Source organism: Sander lucioperca, chromosome 8 (assembly GCF_008315115.2).
Source record: "Sander lucioperca isolate FBNREF2018 chromosome 8, SLUC_FBN_1.2, whole genome shotgun sequence".
Lineage (NCBI taxonomy): Eukaryota > Metazoa > Chordata > Actinopteri > Perciformes > Percidae > Sander > Sander lucioperca.
The window spans coordinates 19490755-19514163 of record NC_050180.1 but is presented as its reverse complement, the minus strand read 5'-3'; the positions used below and the strand labels follow the sequence as shown (position 1 = coordinate 19514163).

Here is a 23409-nt window from a genome sequence, read left to right as displayed (position 1 = left end):
ATCTTATCCATAGAGTTCATCTGACACTGATATGTTGTTATGCTACAGACAGTATATTTTAAGATGTGTAACCTTTATATCTGTGAATATGACTTGTGCAACTTTTGGACAGGTCTTAATATTCAGATTAAATGTGCAAGCCTGTATAAAAATAACTATACAATATACAGTCTTGTGAAAAAATTAGGACACCCATGCTAAAGTTGATTAAAAAGAGGAATAAAAAAATCATCTTTTGGAAATTGATCTTAATGCCTTAATTATAAAAATGAGGAAAAATCCAACCTTTAAGGACACCAATTTTGTTTGTGAATGTATAATGTATCGTAAATAAATAAATGTTCTTCCTTAAAATACATGGGGCATAAGTAAGTACATCCCTAACCAGCCCATTGACTTGTGTCCACTGTAGTGGACATTGGAGTTTCATCCCTCTCTTTGGAATCTTTTGTGCAAGTCTCTTAATTCCTGCTGTACTGTACAGAGGACATCCTGGGCTTTTCAGTGATATGTCATTTGATTGGCTGGGAGGCTGGGAACCGCCTCTATCTTTCAATCCAAAATGGACTACATAGGAACAAGCACATTTTATGGAAAGATGAGAGGTGAGTCAAATATGTTTTGTCTATGGTTTTGTTTCTATGATAATCATATATTTTCTTGTTCATTAAGGTGTTAGGAATCATATATTTAGTTCTGATAGCAACTAAATTATGTGTCTTTGGAAAAACTGGCTATTTTATGAATGTCAATTATAGTGGACATCAGGACTATCTTCATGTAAATAATGACTCCACATTGTCGTAGGAAACAGAACTGAAGCAGAAAGAATTATTTATCAAATAGTTGAGAGAGATTCAGATTTGGAGTTGTCAGATGATGAGAGAGATGAGGATGAGTTTCAACCAGTGATAGAAAACAGTGATGAAGAAGAGGAAGACGATGCAGAAGGCTCAGCTGAAGGGACAGATGCAGACACAGACACAGATACAGACAGGGATGAGCAGGAAACTCGTCGCCCACTGTGGGCCAGGAGTAACATGTATGTTTGATGCAGTTCAACAATTTTAAATTCAACTGCATTGAGTATTTAAACTGTTATTACCTATCATTTATTATCATTTTTTTCCATCATATCAGATTTGCACCTGGGTTACCTGGGCTTCCTTTGTGTCAAGATGATCCTACAACATGTGCAGACTGGAGTCCAATTGAATACTTAATAGTAAAGATATCCTCGCAAAATGCAAGGAAAAGGATTCAAAATGATAAATGTATCTATTTTGTAATCAAAATGTCTGTATTCTTGGATAATGATCACTCTACAGCCCAAAATGTATGTATTCTTGGTTAATAAAACTCTATAATCTGGTAAAATTTATATCTACCAAATTTGTCTCTTTTCGTACTCAAATGATACTGTTGTCCACTACAGTGGACATGCTGTAAAATAAAAATTAAAAATTAAAATTAAATGTTTGTTCAGAGTGTTGGATGTCTGTTCTAACATCCCAAATTGTTATGCCTATAAACAAGGAGAGTTTTACATTGCAAAGCAACCTGGTAAATTTAATTTTTAAGTTTTGTCTCAAGAAGTGAATCTTAATTTTATTTCATGGAACTGCAGAGGTCTGCAACATCTTCAAAAGATAAAACAGGTTATGAATAAACTGAAAGAAATGAATGCTAAAATTGTACTGTTGCAAGAAACTCATCTCATTGATGATAGTATAAGGGTGAGAAGGAGGTGGAAGGGCACTGTGTATGCGGCATCGTTTACATCTCAAGCTAGAGGGGTTATGACACTAATTCATGAGTCGGTTCCATTTAAAATAAAAAATATTATTAAAGATAAAAGGGGAAGATTTCTAATACTTCAAGGATCCTTGTTATCAGAAATGCTAAATATAACAAATGTTTATGGTCCTAATGTGGATGATAGCAATTTTTATAATGACCTATTTTTTACTCTCTCAACACTTCCAGGACTTCATATGATAGCCGGGGACTTTAATTGTACATTAAACCCAGAAATAGACAGATCAACTGGGGTTGATAATTCACATAACAACTGCAGGGCTACAATCCATAGGTTTATGAGAGATTTAAATTTATTAGATATATGGAGAGAGAGAAACCCGAATGTTAGAGCTTATTCTTGTCATTCGGGCACCTTTAAGACGTACTCTAGAATAGATTTCTTTCTTGTTTCTTCAGAATTGCAATCTAAAATTTCTGACTGCTCTTATGATAGTATTGTGATCTCGGATCATGCTGTTTGGCCTATAGGGATGATAAATTATTAAAAGATCCACCCAGATGGCATTTCCAACATAAATGGTTACAAGATGAAGACTTGGTAAAATATTTAGGAAAACAGATAGATGAGTACTTCCAAATTAATACTACACAAACTACTGCATGCGTTAAATGGGAAGCTTTCAAAGCTTTCTTGAGAGGGCATGTCATTAGTTATACAGGTTCTAAATCACAAAAGACACAGGAAACTAGATTACAGTTGGAAAATAGGATAAGAGCCCTTCAAACGAAAGTAAATAATTCTAAAAACAATAATTCACAATTAGAGAAAGAATTATTATTATTGAGAGCTGAATATGATAAGCAGTCTGCTTTTAGAGCTACCTCAAGTCTTCTACGCCTGAAACAGACATTTTACGAACAAGGTGATAGGGCTGGCAAATTGTTGGCATGGCAAATAAAACAGCTTGAAACGAAATCGCCAATTACATCAATAATATCAAATGGGCAGACACTGTTGGATCCAATAGAAATTAATAATGCGTTTAAGGGCTATTATGAAGAATTGTATAAAGCACAAGCAACAATTAAACTTGACAATATAAGCACCTTTCTAAATAAAATAGATATTCCCACTATTTCGGAGGATGATAGAGTTAATTTAAATTCAAAATTTACAATAGAAGAAATTGGACAAGCCATTGATAGCATGAAATCTGGAAAAAGAGCAGGGCCTGATGGCATTCCTATAGATCTGTATAAGAAATTTAAGAATAAACTTTTGGTACCTATATTGGACATGCTTGAAGAAATCTTTCTATCGAATTTTCTTCCTCCTTCATTAAATACAGCCTTGATTACTCTCCTGCCTAAGCCAGGAAAACCTTTAGATAAATGTGAGAATCTAAGACCCATTAGTCTTTTGAATTCAGATTTAAAAATAATTTCTAAATTATTAGCAAAACGACTACAAAAAACTCTCCCTTATGTAATAAATCAAGATCAAAATGGATTCGTCACGGGAAGGCAGGGCTTCCATAATGTACGGAGATTATTGAATATTATTTATTGTAAAAAGGATGCGCCAAATACAGCTCTTCTATCATTAGATGCCGAAAAGGCCTTTGATAGGGTTGAATGGCCATACCTTTTCCGGGTATTAGACAAATTTGGATGTGGAAACAATTTTATTAAATGGGTAAAAATATTATATGATAGCCCCACTGCTGAAATCATCACTAATAGAAATATTTCTCAACCGATAGCAATAAAACGCGGGTGCCGACAAGGCTGCCCGTTCTCACCTTTATTATTCACGTTAGCAATAGAACCATTTGCAATTGCAATACGCTCACATCCCCAACTTGGAATTACAGTAGGACCTACTGAACATAGGATTTCTCTGTTCGCAGATGATGTGATCTTATTTATTTCGAATCTAAACACATCAATAAGGATCACTCTGGAAATCATCCAGTTATTTAGTGAAATTTCAGGTTACAAGCTCAATAAAACCAAGTCTTCTATTTTATTGTTAAATGAACATGAAAGAGCAAATCCAATCCCAGATGTTATACAGTTTAATGTTGTGACACAATTTGAGTACTTGGGGATACAGATTTTACCAAGTTTAGAAAAAATAGTTGAGGTAAATTATAATCTTTTAGTAACAGGAATGCAAAATTCAGTTGATAGATGGATGCCGCTGCCAATATCTATAATTGGGAGAATTAATATTTTAAAAATGAACATTCTTCCAAAGCTACTATATATGTTTCAGAATATTCCCCTCTCACCCCCGTTTGGTTTTTTCTCACAGATGAAAAAAATGTTTATACGTTTTCTCTGGAACAATAAAAGGGCAAGACTTCATTTGTCTTTACTGTACTTGCCTTATGAACGTGGAGGTTTGAAATGTCCTAATTTTAAGCTGTACTATTGGGCTGCGCAGCTAAGGTCTATTATGTTTTATTATACTAATCACTCACCACATTGGATAGAAATGGAATCACAAGGATTAAACTTACCTCTTCCCTCTTATATATACTCAAATACAATAAGAAAACTATTAAGAGAAATTAAAAATCCAATTCTTAAAAACATGATAAAAGTATGGAGTGATGTGAAGACACTTTTGAAAGATTCACATTGTCTGTCTCAATTTAGCCCATTATGGGGCAACCAATTTTTTTCACCAGGCAGGGCAGACGCAACATTTAAGTTATGGAAAACTAAGGGACTGAGAATGGTTCGAGATGTGTATTTGCCAGAATCTGACATACTTATGACCTTCCAAGAATTACAAAATAAATTTCATTTAGATAAAAAACATTTCTTTAAATATCTCCAACTCAGGAGTTTTATAAGAGCAAGTCAAAACAATATATTAACGAAACCCACCACTTCAGACTTGGAAGAATTGTTGTTAAAAGATAGTCAAAAGAAAGGCATTATTTCTCAGTTTTATAATCTGATTATGTCTTACGTTCATGAAAGTTCTCATGATAGATTTAGAGCTTGGAAGGATGATTTGTCATTGCAACTTTCAGAGGAAGACTGGCAGGATGCATGCACTTTAGCCCAAACAACATCAATAAATACTCGTCTTAAAGTTATTCAATTTAAATGGTTAATGCGAACATATGTGACACCAGTGGAGCTCTGTCGATATAATGGAAACATTCCTGATGTGTGTTCAAAGTGTGAACAATGTAGAGGAACACTGGTTCACTGTATGTGGTATTGTACAAAAATTACATTCTTTTGGGAAGAAGTAAGAGACATTATTCAAAATATTATTTCCAAACAAATAATATTAGAGCCAAAATTGTTTTTATTGGGCTTATATCCAGAGAAGCATAACTATACAAAAAATGAACGTACATTTATAGACCTTAGTCTGCTTAACGCCAAAAGATGTATAGCTTTATTTTGGAAAAAAACATGTAGACCAAGAGGCACTTTATGGTTACGGCAGATGCTGTCTGCTCTGCCACTAGAGAGGATTACATATGTGCTAAAAGGCAAACAGGGACTTTTTGAGAATATCTGGAATACTTTTATTGATTATGTCAAAGATTTGGATTTAACAGATGACAATGACTGAGATGTGTGGACACTGCAGTTCACTTCTGTACAACAATTTGTATCACCTGATTTGTATAATTCATATCTTTTATTTTATTTTATATTTTTATTTTAAAGATAAGTGATAAATATTTATAGATTGTTGCTTTGTAAAGAGATGTTTTTCTGATAGGCATTGTGGTTGTTTGTCTTGTGTTTGTGTATGCATAAAACTCAATAAATATATTCTGGCAAAAAAAAAAATTAAAATTAAAATGTGTAAATTGTGAGATGTTTTTTTTAACCCTAAACAGGTATGGAATCACAAAAAATATGATTAGGAAAAAAATTATTTTCCTTGGTTCTCAGAGGCAGGCAGATTTTTATTTTTAAAGGCCAGTTATTTCATGGATCCAGGATACTATGCATCCTGATAAAGTTCCCTTGGCCTTTGGAATTCACATACCGTTCACCATACCTAGAGATTGGCATGGTTTTATTTCAGTTAGCCTAATAGCTGGTTTGATTTGCATTGAGAGATGATTTTATGGAAAGTACCCCATGCCAATCTCTAGGTATGGTGAAGGGCATGTGATGATGTGGTATTCTGGATCCATGAAATAAGTGGCTGAAATAATCTGCCTGCCTCTATGGGAATTTGACATAGGGGTATACTTACTTATGCCCCCTGTATTTTAAGGAAGAACATTTATTTATGATACATTATTCATTCACAAACAAAATTGGTGTCCTTAAAGATTGTTTTTTTTCTCTTTTTTTTAATTAAGGCATTAAGATCAATTTGCAAAAGATGATTTTTTTATTCCTCTTTTTAGTCAACTTTAGCATGGGTGGCCTAATTTTTTCACATGACTGTATAATAACATTCATATAAAATTACAATTAAATATTTCGTATGCATATTACACATAGCTATTGACAGACTGTAAAGGATACAGCCTAATTAATCCCATCTAATAATATCATCATTCCGACACCATGAGGCTATTTGGAGCAGTTGTTTCAGGCTATTGTTCGTGTTTTCACTCTCCAAAATAGACAATGAACAAAGCATGGCCTGGATGCCAGTACTTTTCCACAAGGACAATATTATTACTTCCCTCTAGTAAAGAGGGAGGGTGTGAGTTGGGTGGGGGTTAGTGGAGGAGTATGCAAAGCATGTAAGAGATATGGAATGACAAGTGAAAAAGAAAATTCAAACTAGTATGAAGTACAGCATTGTCAAACTCGAAGTGTGTGTTGTATCTTACAGCGGCGATGTAAAATAACACCAATAGAAGAGAGATGAGGTCCTGGCCTGCAGCTTTACTACTATCAGAGAAGAAACACAAGGACATGTTATTGTGCACAAGCAGACTATCAATTAGATGAGTGCTATTACATGAGAGCTATCCACCTGCACTACTTAAATAAACAGTGGTGGAAGAAGTATTCAGGGCATTTAAATGTAGTTTGACACCTTTGCCTTTTACTGAAATATCTCAACAACTATTTTGTTGATTGATGTGAAATTTGGTGCAGATATCCATGGTGCCGAGATGATGAACACTAGTGACGTAGGTGCCTACCTGACTTCCTTTATCAACACCAGGTCAAAGTTTTCACTTATCGTGTGAAATATTTCAACATCTCCTGGATGGATTGGCATGAGCTGTTATCTGACATTTATGTTCCCCAGAGGATGTATCATATTGACTTTTGTGATACGTTGACTTTCCCAGCACCACCAGCAGCTTCACATTTGGGGTTTTGAGTGAAATATTCCGACAACTATCAGATAAATTGTCATTAAATTTTGACATTCATGTTCCCCTGAGAATTCATTGTTCTCACTTTGATGATACCCTGACTTTGCCTCCAGCCCTGTCATTAATTTAAATGCATTATTTGTCCAATAATTTGGTTTATGACCAAATACCTTAAACACCAACGACATCCTCAATCTGTAGTTTACATTTAGTGCTAGTTAGCGTTACATTTAAACGTGTACATGTGCTTTCAATCTCGGAAAATAAGAGCACTGATGCAGTATTCGCAATAATATTCAAGGGACTGAGAAGGCATTGTCTGATCAGCTCAGAAACAACATAGTGAGGCATTTAATCTTCAATAATTGTCCTTGGAACATGCCCGGAGGGTGTAAAGGGGTGCAGCTTTCTTTTAGCTGAGGTGAATTGAGGTCATCCTTACACATGTTGAAACATAGTCATTCATGGTTGAATGAATGATGCACAAACAACAGTCACATCTTCCTGCACAGGTCAGTATCACACTATTATAAGAGAAACGTGCCCTTCCTGCTGAACGTAAGTTTTGAGGTGATACTAAAAGAAAATCTTCCATTGAACAAATTAATAAAGTTACTTATTCACCTGCCTTGCAAAGCACCTGCTGTCAGGAAAAGTAGGTAATATTCTCAATGTATTCCCAACTCCTACCCACACACCCCTTAGAAGTGTGCGTGCTACATCTTGACTTGTTGCAATGGGGAGTCATAGGACATCAGTGATACGACATTTTATGGTCTCTAAATGCCACAACAGTGTAAGTTGTAAGTTAAAAACACATTGTATTTGTCAGCACATTACCTAACCGTATGAATCATTATGATATTGCTTAGTTTTGCATTTTGGCCTCTGGGCTTCCTAACAAGTAGCATTGCATTTTAAAGTATGCCTGTTCACAGGTTAACGTTTAATCCACTCTTATTCAATCATAGAAAGTTAGAGTTGTAAGGTTTGGGCATCTGAGGATAGAGGAATGTATGGAGCTAAACTGGTAAGAAGTGTAGATTTATAAGCCACTGATCCTGGCTTTTTGATTGGCTGAATCTTGCGTAAAGAAGCCTGGAATCACCCAATGCTCTTTTGTCTCTGAGCATATTAGTAATGCCGTGCCAGGGTTTATGTTACCCTGGTCAACAATGACAGAAAGCCCCAAAATATATGGGATAACTGAATGGGAGGGTAGGTTTGTTACAACCTAAGCCCAGTATGAATTCTTATAACTAAAAAGCACATTAAAAGGGTACTTTATTTCAGATGTTCATGTTGAGCCACTGTTTCATAAAAAGTATTTTTTCCAACGGTTCCTGTTTTTTACTGTCACAACATAAAGAATGAGTACACATTTGTCTTTGTCTCCACAGAAATTTTATTTTCAATCTCTAAAAATCCATAAAAATAATGCACTGTATATTTAAAGCTCTTTCCCATACAGCAATCATCACACATTAATCCTCATGTTATTAGTAAGGATTGGCCTGTCACATTATGACACCGACATTTTAGACGGATTCCAAAATACATGTAAACACAGATATATTTATTTTTCAGCAGGGGAGGGGGACAGTCACTTTGAAATGGGAATGTATAAACTAAAACTAGACATGATATACATGACAAAGTTGATTTATCACATGGCTTTACACAAATATGGACTTTTTTTTTTTTTTTTTTTTTTTTTTTACTAAGCCACCTTTGGTAAGAGGTTTATAAAAGATGCACTTGAAACAAGATTAAATACACTGCAGTGCACAAAAGGTACATTTACACACAGATACACAACAGATATCCTGCTATAGAAGAAATGTATATTGTGAATGATCCAATGAGCCCTGAATTATATTGTATGTTGTATTGGAGGTTACAGGTAACATAATACAGACTCGACACACTTTTCAATGATGTGACTATAAAATGAGATATGCATTAAATATAAGTTTAATAGAATCACAAGCATTGGTACTTGTGACTTTTGTTATAATACAACAGTAGTGCATAAAAAGTATATTATATATAAAAATCTTTGATATAGCAATGCAGATCCTGTTGTGAATGGAATTTAGTCACCAGTGACAAATTAAATAGTCAAATCAAAATGAAAAGTGCCATACTATATTAAGTTTGGCTATTTCTTTTCTTAGGATGAAAAAGATAATTAAAAAAAAAAAAAAATTATAAAAGAGGATAACAATTTCTAATATTGTGCTTTGTTTCATTTCCTGTGCTGCAAAACACACATAAGCTTGACCCACCTCCAGTAGCATAAATCAAACCGGTGATTATGATAATCACCATAAACATAATAGTCACATGTAACAGCAGCAGAGAAGTAATGTTTTTAGAACTTAATATTAACTCGTTTTAAAAACTTCATAATGGTCCCCTTAAAAAAAGAGAGAGAGTTAGATATCATTTCTACCTATTGTCCCCAGGAAAACAAAATGGATATTTATTAGGTGATTTACTAATAACCTTGAAATGACAATTCAGGGCACAATACAAATTAAATAGTAATCACATACTAAACGTTCTACTGATACAATGCAGTAATAATACAGTGTTCAGTGGCAGAAACTTGTTCAAAACTGTCATGGCCTATAACCTAAAGATTTTGACTACAGCTACGTATGCTACGCCAGCAACTAAGCCTACAGTCACTATCAACAATGGGGTAAATTAAAAAAGAAAAGAAAAAGCAAATCACAGGATACATTTATTTTTCACAAAAAAAAAAAAAGAAGACAGATAAGTGCATATGTCAAATAAGGCAAATACAAATTCACTAAGAGTACAACAATTCTAAAAAACTCATATACACATATTCTGAATGCAGGATTAACAAGCGCTGTACAAAATAAAAAAATAAGCTTCATAGTCTTAAGGAGGAATACATTTGTTTGTGGAGACGCTTTAATCATTTAAATAAATGATTAGAATAAGCTTAAAACCCTGTTAAAGAGCTACACATGACAACTGTAAATATTACAGACCGCTTCTCAAATCTTTGAAAATGCAACTGTTTGTTTAACAGCCCCCGACCCCCCAACTTAAAAGCCCCCACACCAGTCAGTTAGTTCAGTGCAGAGTTCAATTACAGTGAGAAATAAACAAACATAAAAATGCCCAAACAGCAGACGAACACCAGACACACGTTAAGAATAACTTTATCTCTAGGTGACTCGTACAGCATCTCTGCAATGACTGTTGCATCCTCCTGCTGTACTTTTTGCTGATCGCTCTGTGCTCCCTCCTTACATCCACAAAAACATTCCAGTACACGCATACACCTGCCAGTCTCGTGATAAACATTGCAGCTTTCTTCTCTGGTCATCTCCAGCCTTCCATTACCAAACTGCTCTGCAGGGGTGGTGGCAGGGGATGTTTCTGTACTAGGGGTTGCTGGGTCATGGTCAGTGGATGGGACCAGGAGTTTGACATCCGCCCCATCCAAACACATCTCCTTTCTGATATCTGGGGGCATTTCTTTATGAAGTCTCCCATCTCCACTACAATGGCTCTTTTCATTCAGCCTGTAGGCCTCTTTTCGGTCCTTTGTGGGAACCATTTTAATGTTGCGGAGCCCCCAGAATGTGGTGGTGTGAACCCGTTCCTCATCTGGTGGAGAGGTGCAGAGGCTGACCACCACTGCCACCGCCCCTGAAATCCAGAACAGCCCAGCGGCAAAATACATGTAGTGAACATTAAAAATGAAGGCAGGCCTATCATCTGGCTGATCACAGCGAGGCTGGCGGTAGATAAAAGCTAGGATCAGTCGTAGGGCACCGAGTGTGAAACCTGTCATGCCTCCGCAAAATGCACCCATCTCATTACACCGTTCCCAGAACACACCTAACAGGAAGAGGGCAGCAATTGGTGGAGTGAGGTAGCCAGCAACTTCCTGGATATAGAGGTATGTCTGTCCACCTTGCATATTAATAATAACAGGGACCCAGGCAATGCTGATTGCCACCATGGCAACAACAAACAGGCGGCCCACAGTCATCAGCTCACGCTGAGATGCGTTCCTTCGAACTGTTTTGTAGATGTCCAGTGTGAAGATGGTGCTTGCACTGTTGAAGATCGAGTCTAGATCACTCATCAGGGCAGCGATCATGACTGCCATCATCAGACCCCTTAGTCCAACAGGCATCACTGCCATGACCAGGCGTGGGTAGGCAAGGTTTGAGCAGCCGGCCTGAGAACCACACACAGCCATGCAGTGCTCTGGCCCAATGCAGGCAATCTCGTCCGCAAACAAGATGCGGGAGATCATTCCTGGAATGACTATTAGAAACATGGGCAGAATCTTGAGGAATCCAGCCATTAGCGTAGAGCCCTTAGCATGAACAATGTTCTTTGCTGCTAGTACTCTCTGAACAATGACTTGGTCTGCACACCAGTACCAAATAGATGCAGGGGTCTGGCCAAGAATGAAGCCTGGCCATGGGATGTCTTCATCCATGGGACCTCGAAGGATGCGTAGAGCGTTTGGTTTGGGCTCAATGCGGCAGGAAGGAGAATAGGTGAAGTTTCCAGTGGCCATTATAGCAGTAACATTGGGAACTGCCAGCATGTACTTAGTTCTAACACCCTCTAGCCCACCAACTTTGATTAGGCTGAGGATGGTTAAGGTTAGGGCTCCACCAATCATCAACACTGCCTGAAGTGCATCCGTGTAGAGTACTGCCGTCAATCCACCAGTGACCGTGAGCAGCGCAGTCATACTGATGAGCAGGACGATCGACACATAAAGGTTCCACCCCAGGGACTCCTGAATGAAGAGAGCTCCAGCATATAAGTCCACAGAGAGCTTGGTAAAAATGTAAAGTAACACAGACAAGAGAGCAAAATAAACCTTTAGCCTGGTGCCACCGTAGCGTTTTGACAGGTACTCCGGCATGGTGTAGACTCCCGAGTGTATATACACAGGGATAAAAACCCAGCCAAGCAACTGAAGAAGTAGAAGGGCATTAAATTCCCATGCTCCAACAGCAAAGCCACTTGCTGCTCCTGACCCAGCCAGGCCAATGAAATGTTCACTGCCAATGTTGCTGACAAAGAGTGAGGCACCTACCACTATCCACGACATGGAGCGTCCAGCCAGGAAGTAGCCACTCACAGTGCTGCGATTGGCTTTCCACATGGCAAAAAACCCAATGGCTAGCACCAGGACAAAATACAGTCCTACCACAGCTATGTCCACTGTTTCCATTCCAGGACCCATTTTTACAGATTACTTTTTTTTTTGGTTTTTTGGTTTTTTTTAAATCTCTTGGCTCACAGCAATACAAATCCTTACAAAAAAAGGAATACAAAAGTCAAACTTAAAGACTTAATTGTTCAAAAAGGAGCAATGGAAATGCTTTGCTTTGCTGTCTGTATGGAATCTGTAGTATCCACCGTCAGGTCAAATTCACTAGGTGTGCTTCGGAGGGGGATATCAACTGGCACTGAGGTCGTTCTAGTTTTAGAGGAGGATGTTGTAGGCCTCTGGTCTAGAAAAGCCTAGAGTTAGCATTCCTGCAAGACAGCAAAGACAACGAAAAACACCTCATTAGAGTCGTAATTTAAAGGGAAAACACACAAAATGCTTAAAAGTTTACAGCCTCTCAGGATGGAACTTAAAGTGAGGTTTAAAAATGGCTGGAGTCAAACTAACCATCATATCACAATCCATAACGTAATATTATCAAAATCACTAATGAAAGAAATGGTAAAATATGGCATAGTGCTCTATAAACCACACGCAGTTTAATAAGAATTCTGATAATTCAGTTTTGCAACTGCAGTATTTTTCCAGCGTCAGTCCTTGGGTTTAGCCTGCCTATGACTTTCCTCCTTAATCTTTTTAACACAAAGAACTTAAGCCTGTAAAGTTCAATAACATTATGTAAGAAATCAAGAAGGAACAAAAATATGTAGCCAAAGACTATGCAATTCCTACATTACCTAATAAGCGGCCTGACTTATATCATCTTCAAAATTTTGCAATTATTGACATGCCTCAATGTAGGTAATTTTAAGCATTTTTGGAAAATGCTAAAGACTACAAAATCATGGTATGCCGTTTTATGGTTTAAGCCATACATAAATAAAGACCACATGGACGTACCGGGACCCAAAAGGACATTTTAAATGTAATTTTCTAAATTTGGCCATACAATAATCCATGCACACACCAAAATCTGTTACATTGACATAACCAAATCTAAACCTAAACTCTAGCCCAAATTACACACACACACACACACACACACACACACACACACACACACACACACACACACACACACACTTTGTTTGTATTTGATCATCTCATCAAGGACTACTCCGGCTCTGAAATACTGCAATGTCATGAATAGATTAATATTTTATTTGCAAAGTTATATAATGTGGGATTCAAACATAATCACTACCAGCCACACTTAGGCTTCTGCCAAAATAAAGAAATATGGTGCTGCCACTGTCACAGGGAGACTAATTTAAGGCCAACAAAAATCTACAAATCAACAAGTGTAATTATTATTTTCTTTCCCTTTCTGTAACAGATTATTGACTCAAGCAAAGCCAACAACTAAGTTCCACCAGTGGTGATGAAACTGGAGCTTTGCTATAAGAAAGTTTAATTAATGAGACTGTGCCAGGTATTCAAAAGCCAATAAAGATGCCAATGCAAACCAGCCTTGACATGCATAAAGCCAGAGGTATATTGCTGAACCATAAGGGAGCTGATGACTTATAATAATTTTTGAACAAGTGAAAGAAATTACAGATTAATGGTACTCTTGCACAAGTCCACTTAGCTTGAATGGGGACACTGAATGCTTCACCTTTGCTTTCAAATATACTAATGAATACATGAATGAATTAAACATATCCAGGCTGCAAGTAAACCCCAGCTGCCACCACGTTGAAAACAGTGGCATCATGGATACTTGGTGTACAGAACAATTGCTGCTTTACTTAACGGCCAAGTGTGGCTGACAGCCTTTGTGAATACAAAGGAGAGGTGACACCAGTCCAAGCTATGCATGTGGTGCACAGACGCACCTATCAGGAGTGTGGAAATTTCTAGAAGTCACTCCGACTACAAGAGCTGCGCATCTTCAAGGACCTTGCATTCCTCAATAATCGCCATCTGAGATGCACTGCAGGATTCATTTTTAGATCTATATTATAGCATACAGGCAAGTCTGACAAAATGTTACAAAGTGTTTCTTCCTGGTTGAAGTCTGCGGCCAGATCTCAACAGAACTGTCAGTTGGTTGAGACATACAGTCTATGCATTTGACACATTATATAAAATGGTACATTCAATGTCATTCCCGAAAACACAAATGTACAGCCTTAATGCTATGACCACATATTTTAAAAGTCAAAGTCACTCGGGCAACCGCCGGCTTAATTGTTTAAACACAGATACACATTAAAGATGTACCTTGTTGGCTCGTGTTAGCATACACGCTAAAGATGCTAAAACGCCACTCCACGCCACAGAGGGGAGATGTGAATGATGAAGTGACTCCTTCCTGAAGACCGGTCCTCCCAAAGGATAGCTGCGTCCTCGTACTACGCAGTGCTCCTTCACAGCCGCTATGTTCTTTTGACGTTAGAAGTCCGTTTCCTACTCCGTACCTTACATTTCACAGGAGACGTGATACCCGCTAAACATTTGCTGCCACTCCTCTTTATATGAGCCCGTTCAATCCACGCCCCACCACCCACGTGTACACACACACACACACACACACAGCCGCGAGGCTTTTGGGTGCTAATAAACGCCAACTGGAAATTTCTCAAGCTAATAATCCCGGACTCTTGTATTGACCTGCATTAACTAAATAATAAAAAGGAAGCGTTTATTTAAAAAAAAAAGTGGCCAACTAATACCTTCCAAAGCGTGTTTTAATTGAGAGAAGAGAATTTACCACTTTGTTTAAGTTGCTTTTTCCATAAAATAACTTAATAAACTACACCTATAAATTGTATCAAACTAATCGGAATTAAAAAAGGAAAACTCTGTTTACTTTACTTTACTGACAATGACACTTGTAGACTTATAAAGATAGTTGTATGATTTTTTCTATGGTAAATGCAATAGCCTACGCTTCAGTATAAACAGCCCTGTAACCTATTAAACAAAATAGCCTACCTCATAATACAGTTTAGATAATCTTCTCCAGCACGCAACCACAATATATACGAAGTTTGCTTATTAACCTGAAATAATACTGTTGTAATGTCTCAAATCATAGAAACTACTATAAACCCCTACTCTGACTGATTAGAGAAGTCTATCGGATTTTAGAGTTGTAATCTGGAACCATCCAGAAACGTTCCTGCTTCCTCTTTTCAAAAATTCTTTTTTTTACTTTTTCAGTGCTTTATTTTTTTCTAAAGCTTCCCTGAAATGGAATTGTATCCTGTATACAAATGACAAAGCCCATAAGAGACAGAAAGGTATGCATACTTATTTCTTGCAAGCACAAATATTTTTGTTTTACAACAGAGATGAACTCATTCATTGAAAAGCATCAGGCTAGTAAATGAGGAAATGGATGTCATTTTAGGGCCATAGGAGGAAATTTTCCGTTAGCGCTGGCTAAAACAACCTTTTTGGGGGGCACTAATTCCTCTGCAGGAAAAAACCTGTCTATATAGGCTAATATAGGCTATATATAACTGGCAACAGCCTCAGCAGTCACATGGTTGACTTCCAACAAAACATCCTGCAAAGCAGACATGCTTTGCATACTACCGGGGGAGGGAATCAGTAAATTTCCACTCACTCTTCTAGAGAGATATTTTGGAAAATTCCATTTCAACAAAAACTCCATTTCCCAGCAAACCCTGCGCGTCTGTGTGCGTGTTTGTTGAGCGACAGCAGGTCACTCGAGGACAAATGGTAGTGTAATTTACATTGACATATATATATATATATATATATATATATATATATATATATATATATATATATATATATATATATATAAGGGTAATTTACTGTCTATGGTCATTTGTTTAATTAATTAAACTTATGAATTAATTCACTTTTTTTTGCTTGCTTGGAAAAGCTGATCTGATTATATTTTAAGTATTGGTCATTGTGCCCTCAAATCAAATGCACTTATAAACCAAACGTTTCTCACATTACAGTAGGCCTATGGTAGCCTATCCAGTGGTGTTGTTGTCTAACGTTAACACATTCTACAGAATACATTTCTCGTTCATTCTCTACATAGACACTTACCCAATCCACCAGTATTTTTAAAACACAATATAGCCAATCAGCTATCATGTAAAAAAAGAAAATTAAGTATCCTATATTATTCCAGAAAATATCCAACAATAAGATGTAGGCCTAAATGAGTATATAAACACAGCCTCATATGAATACAAACACATGAACAAGTAGTAGGCCTATTTACATAAGTATTAACGGAACATTAAAGTGGACATATATGCATAAATCATAAAAAAGCCCAACAATTTTAGTTTATCTTGCTTTTTTACTTAATCTGAATTTAGAAATCGAACTTCTTGACTCAATGTTAGTTGCAAATCATGATACAAAGGACAGTAGCAATCAAAAATGAAAAATTTTAAATTATCTTCTGTTTGATAGGCCATGGTAGAATTATTTACATTATATTCTGTGATAATCACAACAGCATTTATTCTTTAATTTTCATGTTAATTAAAAAAGAAGTAATTTTACCTAGAAATTCCTTGAACTTATTCCCATCCCAGAATACAGAAATTCTGGTTAAACATTCTCACATTATACAGCTGTCATAATGCAATAATACATAAAACAACAGGCCTTACAAGCAGTAGATACAAAGAGAAGAAGAAGAAGTAATTTGTCTAACATCAGTAAATTGTTTGGGTTTAACTTTAAGCTGTATTTTATTTTAAAATGCCCACATTTTAGCACATCATATCATTGTAATAATAATAATCATAATCATTTTAACAACCATTAAAACAATTTAAGAATTGTGCACTTTAGTATCTGCAATATATGGAATAAAGCATTTTTTCATCGACCACACAGTGGTTATTCAAATAAAGAGTATAGCCTGTGTAAAACAATGTTGTTGATTAACCAGGTAAGTGAGTACTTAGACCGGGGAAAGATCATGGTTTCCCATCATGCATTAAGGTTTTTGCAGTTAGGGGAGATCAACTGCAGCGTCTGGCTCTACAAACTGCCGCCACTTTAATCTTTTAAGATTATCATTGCTCATATCATGCAACTGACTGTCATGCATTGTGCAGTGAGTAATTGATCCTGTGCAGGCCTAGTTCGATTTTAAGTTACGCAATTTCCTGTTTACTTTGGCTAGCTTTTGCCTCTTCATCCCAGTGATAAGACCTGTGGTGTTAACTAGCATCATGTCTCAAATTATGTTTTTCATTGTGGATTACACTGAGAATTCATGACAAAATAGTTTAGTTTTAGTTCACTGCCCAGCAGGTTATTTATAAGTAGGCCATGTGGAGATATCAAATGTACCTCATCTTTTACATTTCAAAACCTTTTAAAGTGATTTGTATCATCACCACAAAGTGGTCAGATTTCTCAGTCCATAACATAAATGTAAAGTTGGACTGACCACTAATTAGCTGTTTATTTTGTCTATTATTGGTTTGCTATTTTTGTGGTTACTGACAGTTTGTATATGACCTTCTTTTTTCCCTCATTAACCTCCCATTCAGGTTTATGGAGGAAAAGGCCACAATGCCACAGCTCTCTCTTTGCTACAGGAGCTGGCTCCAGTGTCGGTCAGTTATTTTCAGCTGTCTTTTTTCTCTAATCTATCAACTTGGTCAATGGTCAGCCCTGTGGGTATTACTGCTCAGATATTTAACAAAAACATCTGGCCACTTAACATAACCAAAGCCTAATTTTATTTATGGAAAAGTATCATTATTAGGTTAAATTTTTCCTCAATCCAGTATATATATATATATATATATATATATATATATATATATATAGGCTACATTTAAAAGTTGTGACATTAAACTCATTTACAATTAATTTGCATGCTCTCAACTTACACTTGCAGGTGAAATTGGCATGCATCATAGCAGGCCTTGGAGTAGAAGCATCCTTGAAAATCCAGGTCATGAGCAGCACCCTAAAAGTGCCCACCATTCTTAAACATGGCAGGCAACCCAGATAGAACCCACACAGCGCTGCCTCTCCTCCTGATACAGACTGTAGTTGACTCAACCAATTTCTCTATTGTTATGCTGAAGAAGCCAGTGCTGAAAAGGGACATTTTGGACATTAGGACCTTATTCTAATATATTAAGGTTGAAGAACTTCCTCAAACTCTTCCTCAAATGACAAGTGTTAGCCTGTCTTACTGTAGTTTTTTTTTTATCAAGATTCAGCATCATCAATACATTTTTCATTTGACAGAACTTATTCAGGAACAGATTTTTTTGAACTAAAAATGTAAGATAATGATTGCTGTGCTCTTGCTCTCATGTCACGGTACTCCAACATTGTAGTTGATGCTATTTACAAATGTCCTCCCATTCAATGACCAGGGGTTAAAATAGGAAGTGGGGGAAAGTGGAAACTGGTATGCAGGATCATGTTTACCATCACCTTGTTTTCTCAGTGAGATGGGTGCTTGATTTTCATCGGTAATAAGTACTCAGTATGAATCCCCACAAAGCTATTTATGGACAAACATCAGGAGGACAAGGGCTTACAGTATGTACAGGAAAGCACCTTGCTGTATTGTGTGAATTAGGTAACCTTACTTTGTTGTGTTGTGCTAACACTGCATGTGTAAAAGACATATGAGACAGTGAAAAACATTTGGCTCTGGCAATCATCTACAACTCATAGAACCATGGTTAGAGTGTATACTTATACTGAAAATGCTGCACAATCTTCTAGATTTGTTTAGACATTTTTTAAATCCATCTGGATCTGTGCAGACTGAGTTTGGTACAAGGATGACTTGTGCAAAATTCCAAGTGAGTTAGTTTCATGACCACTGAGATATGTTTGTTTAAATATATCAGGTTGCTGTAGTGCCACCTAGGCACATTTGGCACATATTTTCACAGGATCTCTTTTTTGTTGTTGAAATTGCACAGTGCTTAAGAATTATGGCAGTTTGTCAGGGAGGCAACTTGTACAAGAATTTAGCAACCAGTTCTAGGTCAATGTTGACCTGTGAACGTGTCACAGGAAAAGCTCTATCATTGAAATATATAAAATCTAGTTTTTGAGATATCTCTTTAACTTCCCCACTTCCTCTAGTCCACCTTGGCTGTGGCTGATATGAAACACCAGTGTATGCAGTTTATACTTTATTAATCCCACAAGGGAAATTACAATGTTTTCACTCTGTTATTATTATACACATAGGCCTAAATTACACACATGCTCAGTACCTATACATTATTACACACATAGGCCTAAATTACACACACATGCTCAGTACCCATACATGCACTAATGGAGAGATGTCAGAGTGAGGGAGCTGTAGCTGTCTAGGAGGTGAACTGGCATCTCTCCAGCTACCAGTCCACCACCATACTTTGATCCATATGGGGACTTGAACCAGCGATCCTCCGTTTCCCAACCCAACTCCCTACAGACTGAGCTACTGCCACTCATCACGTGTAATATGCGCACATGACCTTTGTGTCACAAAGCACGTTAGCACGTTTGAGTTACCTGACATCACACAAACATTGGCAAACTTGAACATAACAGGATTCACAGGGCTAGTTACCACAAAGTGTGAACTCGGGAGTAAGGTCTGGCAATGCAAGACTACAATGTGTGTAACTCTTTCCAAACCAATGAGCAAGTCAGATCAAGTGTAGTGCAACAGTGAATCAAATAAATAGAATGCCATCAGAGAGCTCATGCATGTCATTTTGTGCAACTAGGCCATACCTCCAATAATTTGGCAATCAGTTGTAGAAAACCAGAATGCAATTCCAAAAATAAATTCAAATGTTTTGTTCAGATGTTTGATCGAACCAACCAAATTTAATGAAGATTGGATGAAATTTGTAGTGAAAAAATTCTGTGTAAGAGATGATCCAAGGAGTACAGATCAAATTTGCTTATTTGCCACAGAGTTTAGTAGATATTTGAAAAATATAAAGTGCTTTTTAAATGGCCACATGGTGGTGCTGCCCATGCCAGAACCTACTAGGTTCTTCCTTGGTGTATGACATAGCCTTCCTAAAAATTACTGTTTACATTTCTATTATGTTTTGCAGTGGACATTTATAGTTAGTTAACTGAGAAGGTAAATCTTTTGTTTGTGCTGAATTTGCTGAACTTTCAATGCACTTTGTATTGTGCACTAGATGCTTCATTCTGCATGGCTTTCTCATTCTCAAAACAGCCTAATTAAGCCTAATCCTAATATTTTTTGAGAGGAAAGGCAGTTTTGAGTTTTTAAAAATGTGTTTAATAATACGTTTTTAACTTATCTAAAACTGTTTTGACTAGTACGGTGATTGTTTTAGTTGCCAAGGCATTCATGGGATTACCTAAAATACACTTTAGTTTGGTGTTAATGAGAAAATAACAGGCCCCACTTTTAGAGCACTGTGGGCAGGTACTGTCACTCTGTCTATATATAGCTTTTCTATTATTGGTAAATACTGTATTATGTCATTGAGTCTATAAAAATATGTTCTATTATTAAATTAGATGTTAGATGTTAAATCTTAGATGTTAAATCATGTTCTCTGATGCAAAAGGCTTAGAAATATTATCGTCCACTAGCTGCCTCTTGATGGTTAGAATTGTGAGGCATGTAAATGTTGCAAACATGTATATTTGATGTAATAGATTGTCAGACGTTTTACCAAATGGTCTGTAAAATGAGCTTTTTCTACAGTCCGATATTTAACAATAGCCTATTGAGCACTTGTTAAGTATATGACTTTCAATTACACACAAACATGCTACAGTAAACAGTGAAATACTGTGATATCAGCTTATCAAAAGAAAGCATAATATAGTGTATAATAAATATAGTGTATAATATACTTGCAAAACACTTCAAAAAGGTAACAGTAAATTTGAAGGCTAAAAATAGAAGGCAAATGTTGACTGTAAACAGCTTTACATCAGATAGGACATGTGGGTGAAAAGTCACAACTTAGAAATCTTTGTTTCACTTCAGTTCTGACTCACAACGTCAATATATTCCATGAATTGTCACAAGAGAAGAATGACCAGTATTTGTCAATCCATAACTGTGTTGTACAAATACTATAGGCCATAAAAGTTGGACATTTTGCAGTCAATGAATTACAAGTGTTTAAAACAAGCAAAATCACAAATCACTTTTCTAATAATTTTACTAATTGACGTCCTACCTTTTAGTTTAAAAACGTGTTCTGTGCTGTACATTTCATAATGTAGAGCATGTATGCAATTTATATTTGTATTGATACTTTTAATATAAAGCACTGTAATTGGCCATATTATCTGAGTTGTGGCAGTTAAGTACAGGCAGGTTAGGAAATGTTTGTATAATACAGGAGCTCCATCTAGAGACCAGTGCCTTGTGTGCACATACAACCTGTTCAATTAAATTTAATTCAATACAATACGTTATTACTCCACAAATGCAATTTGATTTTGGGCATAAGTCAAAACAGACATATGCACAGACAGACAATTCCAAGCAAAAGAGCTGTGTGGGACTATGTAGAGCTGATAGTGCAGTTGCATTTAAAAAAGTAACAAAAGACATAATAAAAAATAAAGATAAAAATAAATAAGAAAATATATTTCATGTATATTGTTTCCTATTATTTAATGTATACTCTGTGTGCTGTGTGTCTGATATTTTGCTGCTGCAACACCGTTATTTCCCATTTTTTGGGATCAATAAAAATCGATCTATCTATCTATCTATACATACATACATACATACATACAAATACATACATACATAGTACATACATACATACATACAAACATCAAAATATATATGCAGTTTATAAACAATTATCTAAATTCTATATACAACATGAATATCACACTGTGTCAATAAACTAAAACTTAACTGTCATCCTAGCCCTTCATAATTTTTATACCTCTGGGAAATATTTTTTTTTACATCTTCTTGAACTGAGTAATCAATCTTCTGATATTGATCTTTAGCTTATGAGCCCTTTGTCTTGAGAAAAAAGGCATGCAATACATACTAACTGAAAGCAGCAACCTCGACTAGAGGGGAGGACCAAGCCAAGTTATAAAGAGAGAAAACAGCTTGCCGTGGTTTACAAACTAACCTTTGTCTTTTTTACCATGCTCTGAGCATTAAAAGTTTGACAAAACTGTAAGAGATTTTTGTCTCATCCGTCATTGTCAGATTGGGATTGCAAAACAGAAGGCAGAGGCAGCACCCAAGAAGGAGCATCTGAAACTGGGGGTGGAGGACATGGGTACTATCGCCATGATTTCCCGGGCCTTTGGGTTGACCTGCTGCTCATAGAATGAGGCTACGATGGGACACTCCAAGTGATTTTGGAACAGGTGTTCATTATGGTTTGGATACAGTTCCTGTTTTTGACAGTGAGGGATGGCAACCAACAAATGAAAGAGAAACACATAATAAAATACTCTCGAAGAAGGAACTATAGGTTTGTACTATATGGTGGGTTTTTGGACACTGAATGAATTCAGTTTGCTTGACTAGGTGTACTTTCTTGATTATGGCTTCTGTTTTGCTTAAACTTCAAGGTGTTATCAAAGATGGTACCAAGATATTTATACTGGTCCACAACAGCCACCTTCGAAGTTATAGGCAAAACCTTGAAAATGTATTATTTTTTAGAACCATTACATTTGACATACAAATACATTTTGTCATGGTGACATTGTTATTAATAACTATAACTGGGAATGCAGAACAGAACTAGATCCTACAGAATGTGACATGCACAACAAGGTCTCAGATTGAAAGACTGATGTGACAAATGATATGCAGTATTTCACTTAAATTAAAGATAAAAATATTGATGGTACCTGCGTTAGATAGGTCAGAGAGTAGGAATATAACGTTTTTCACAGCAGACATTTGGACTTTTTTGAACTAATACTTTACGCAGCAACAGCAGCAACTTGACATATACAGTGCATTTAAAATTGGGAACAAAAGAACTTTAACAAAATGGATTAAATACACATCTGTGTGTAACCAAAAGCAAAAATAGCGCTTTTTCACAGCAGACATTTTGACTTGTAACAGGAAAAACACAGGTG

General features: G+C 36.4%; 1 protein-coding gene across 1 annotated transcript; it reads right to left on the bottom strand.

Annotated features, from left to right (window-relative positions):
* Positions 1–8475: 8475 nt before the first annotated feature.
* On the bottom strand, positions 8476–14851 carry slc5a3b (solute carrier family 5 member 3b). The gene is made up of 2 exons (XM_031295868.2): positions 14569–14851; positions 8476–12650 (listed from the first exon to the last, which is right to left on the bottom strand). Exon 2 carries the CDS (start codon positions 12352–12354, stop codon positions 10222–10224), a length of 2133 nt encoding a protein of 710 aa, XP_031151728.1. The 5' UTR covers positions 12355–12650; positions 14569–14851; the 3' UTR covers positions 8476–10221.
* Between the last annotated feature and the right edge of the window lie 8558 nt (positions 14852–23409).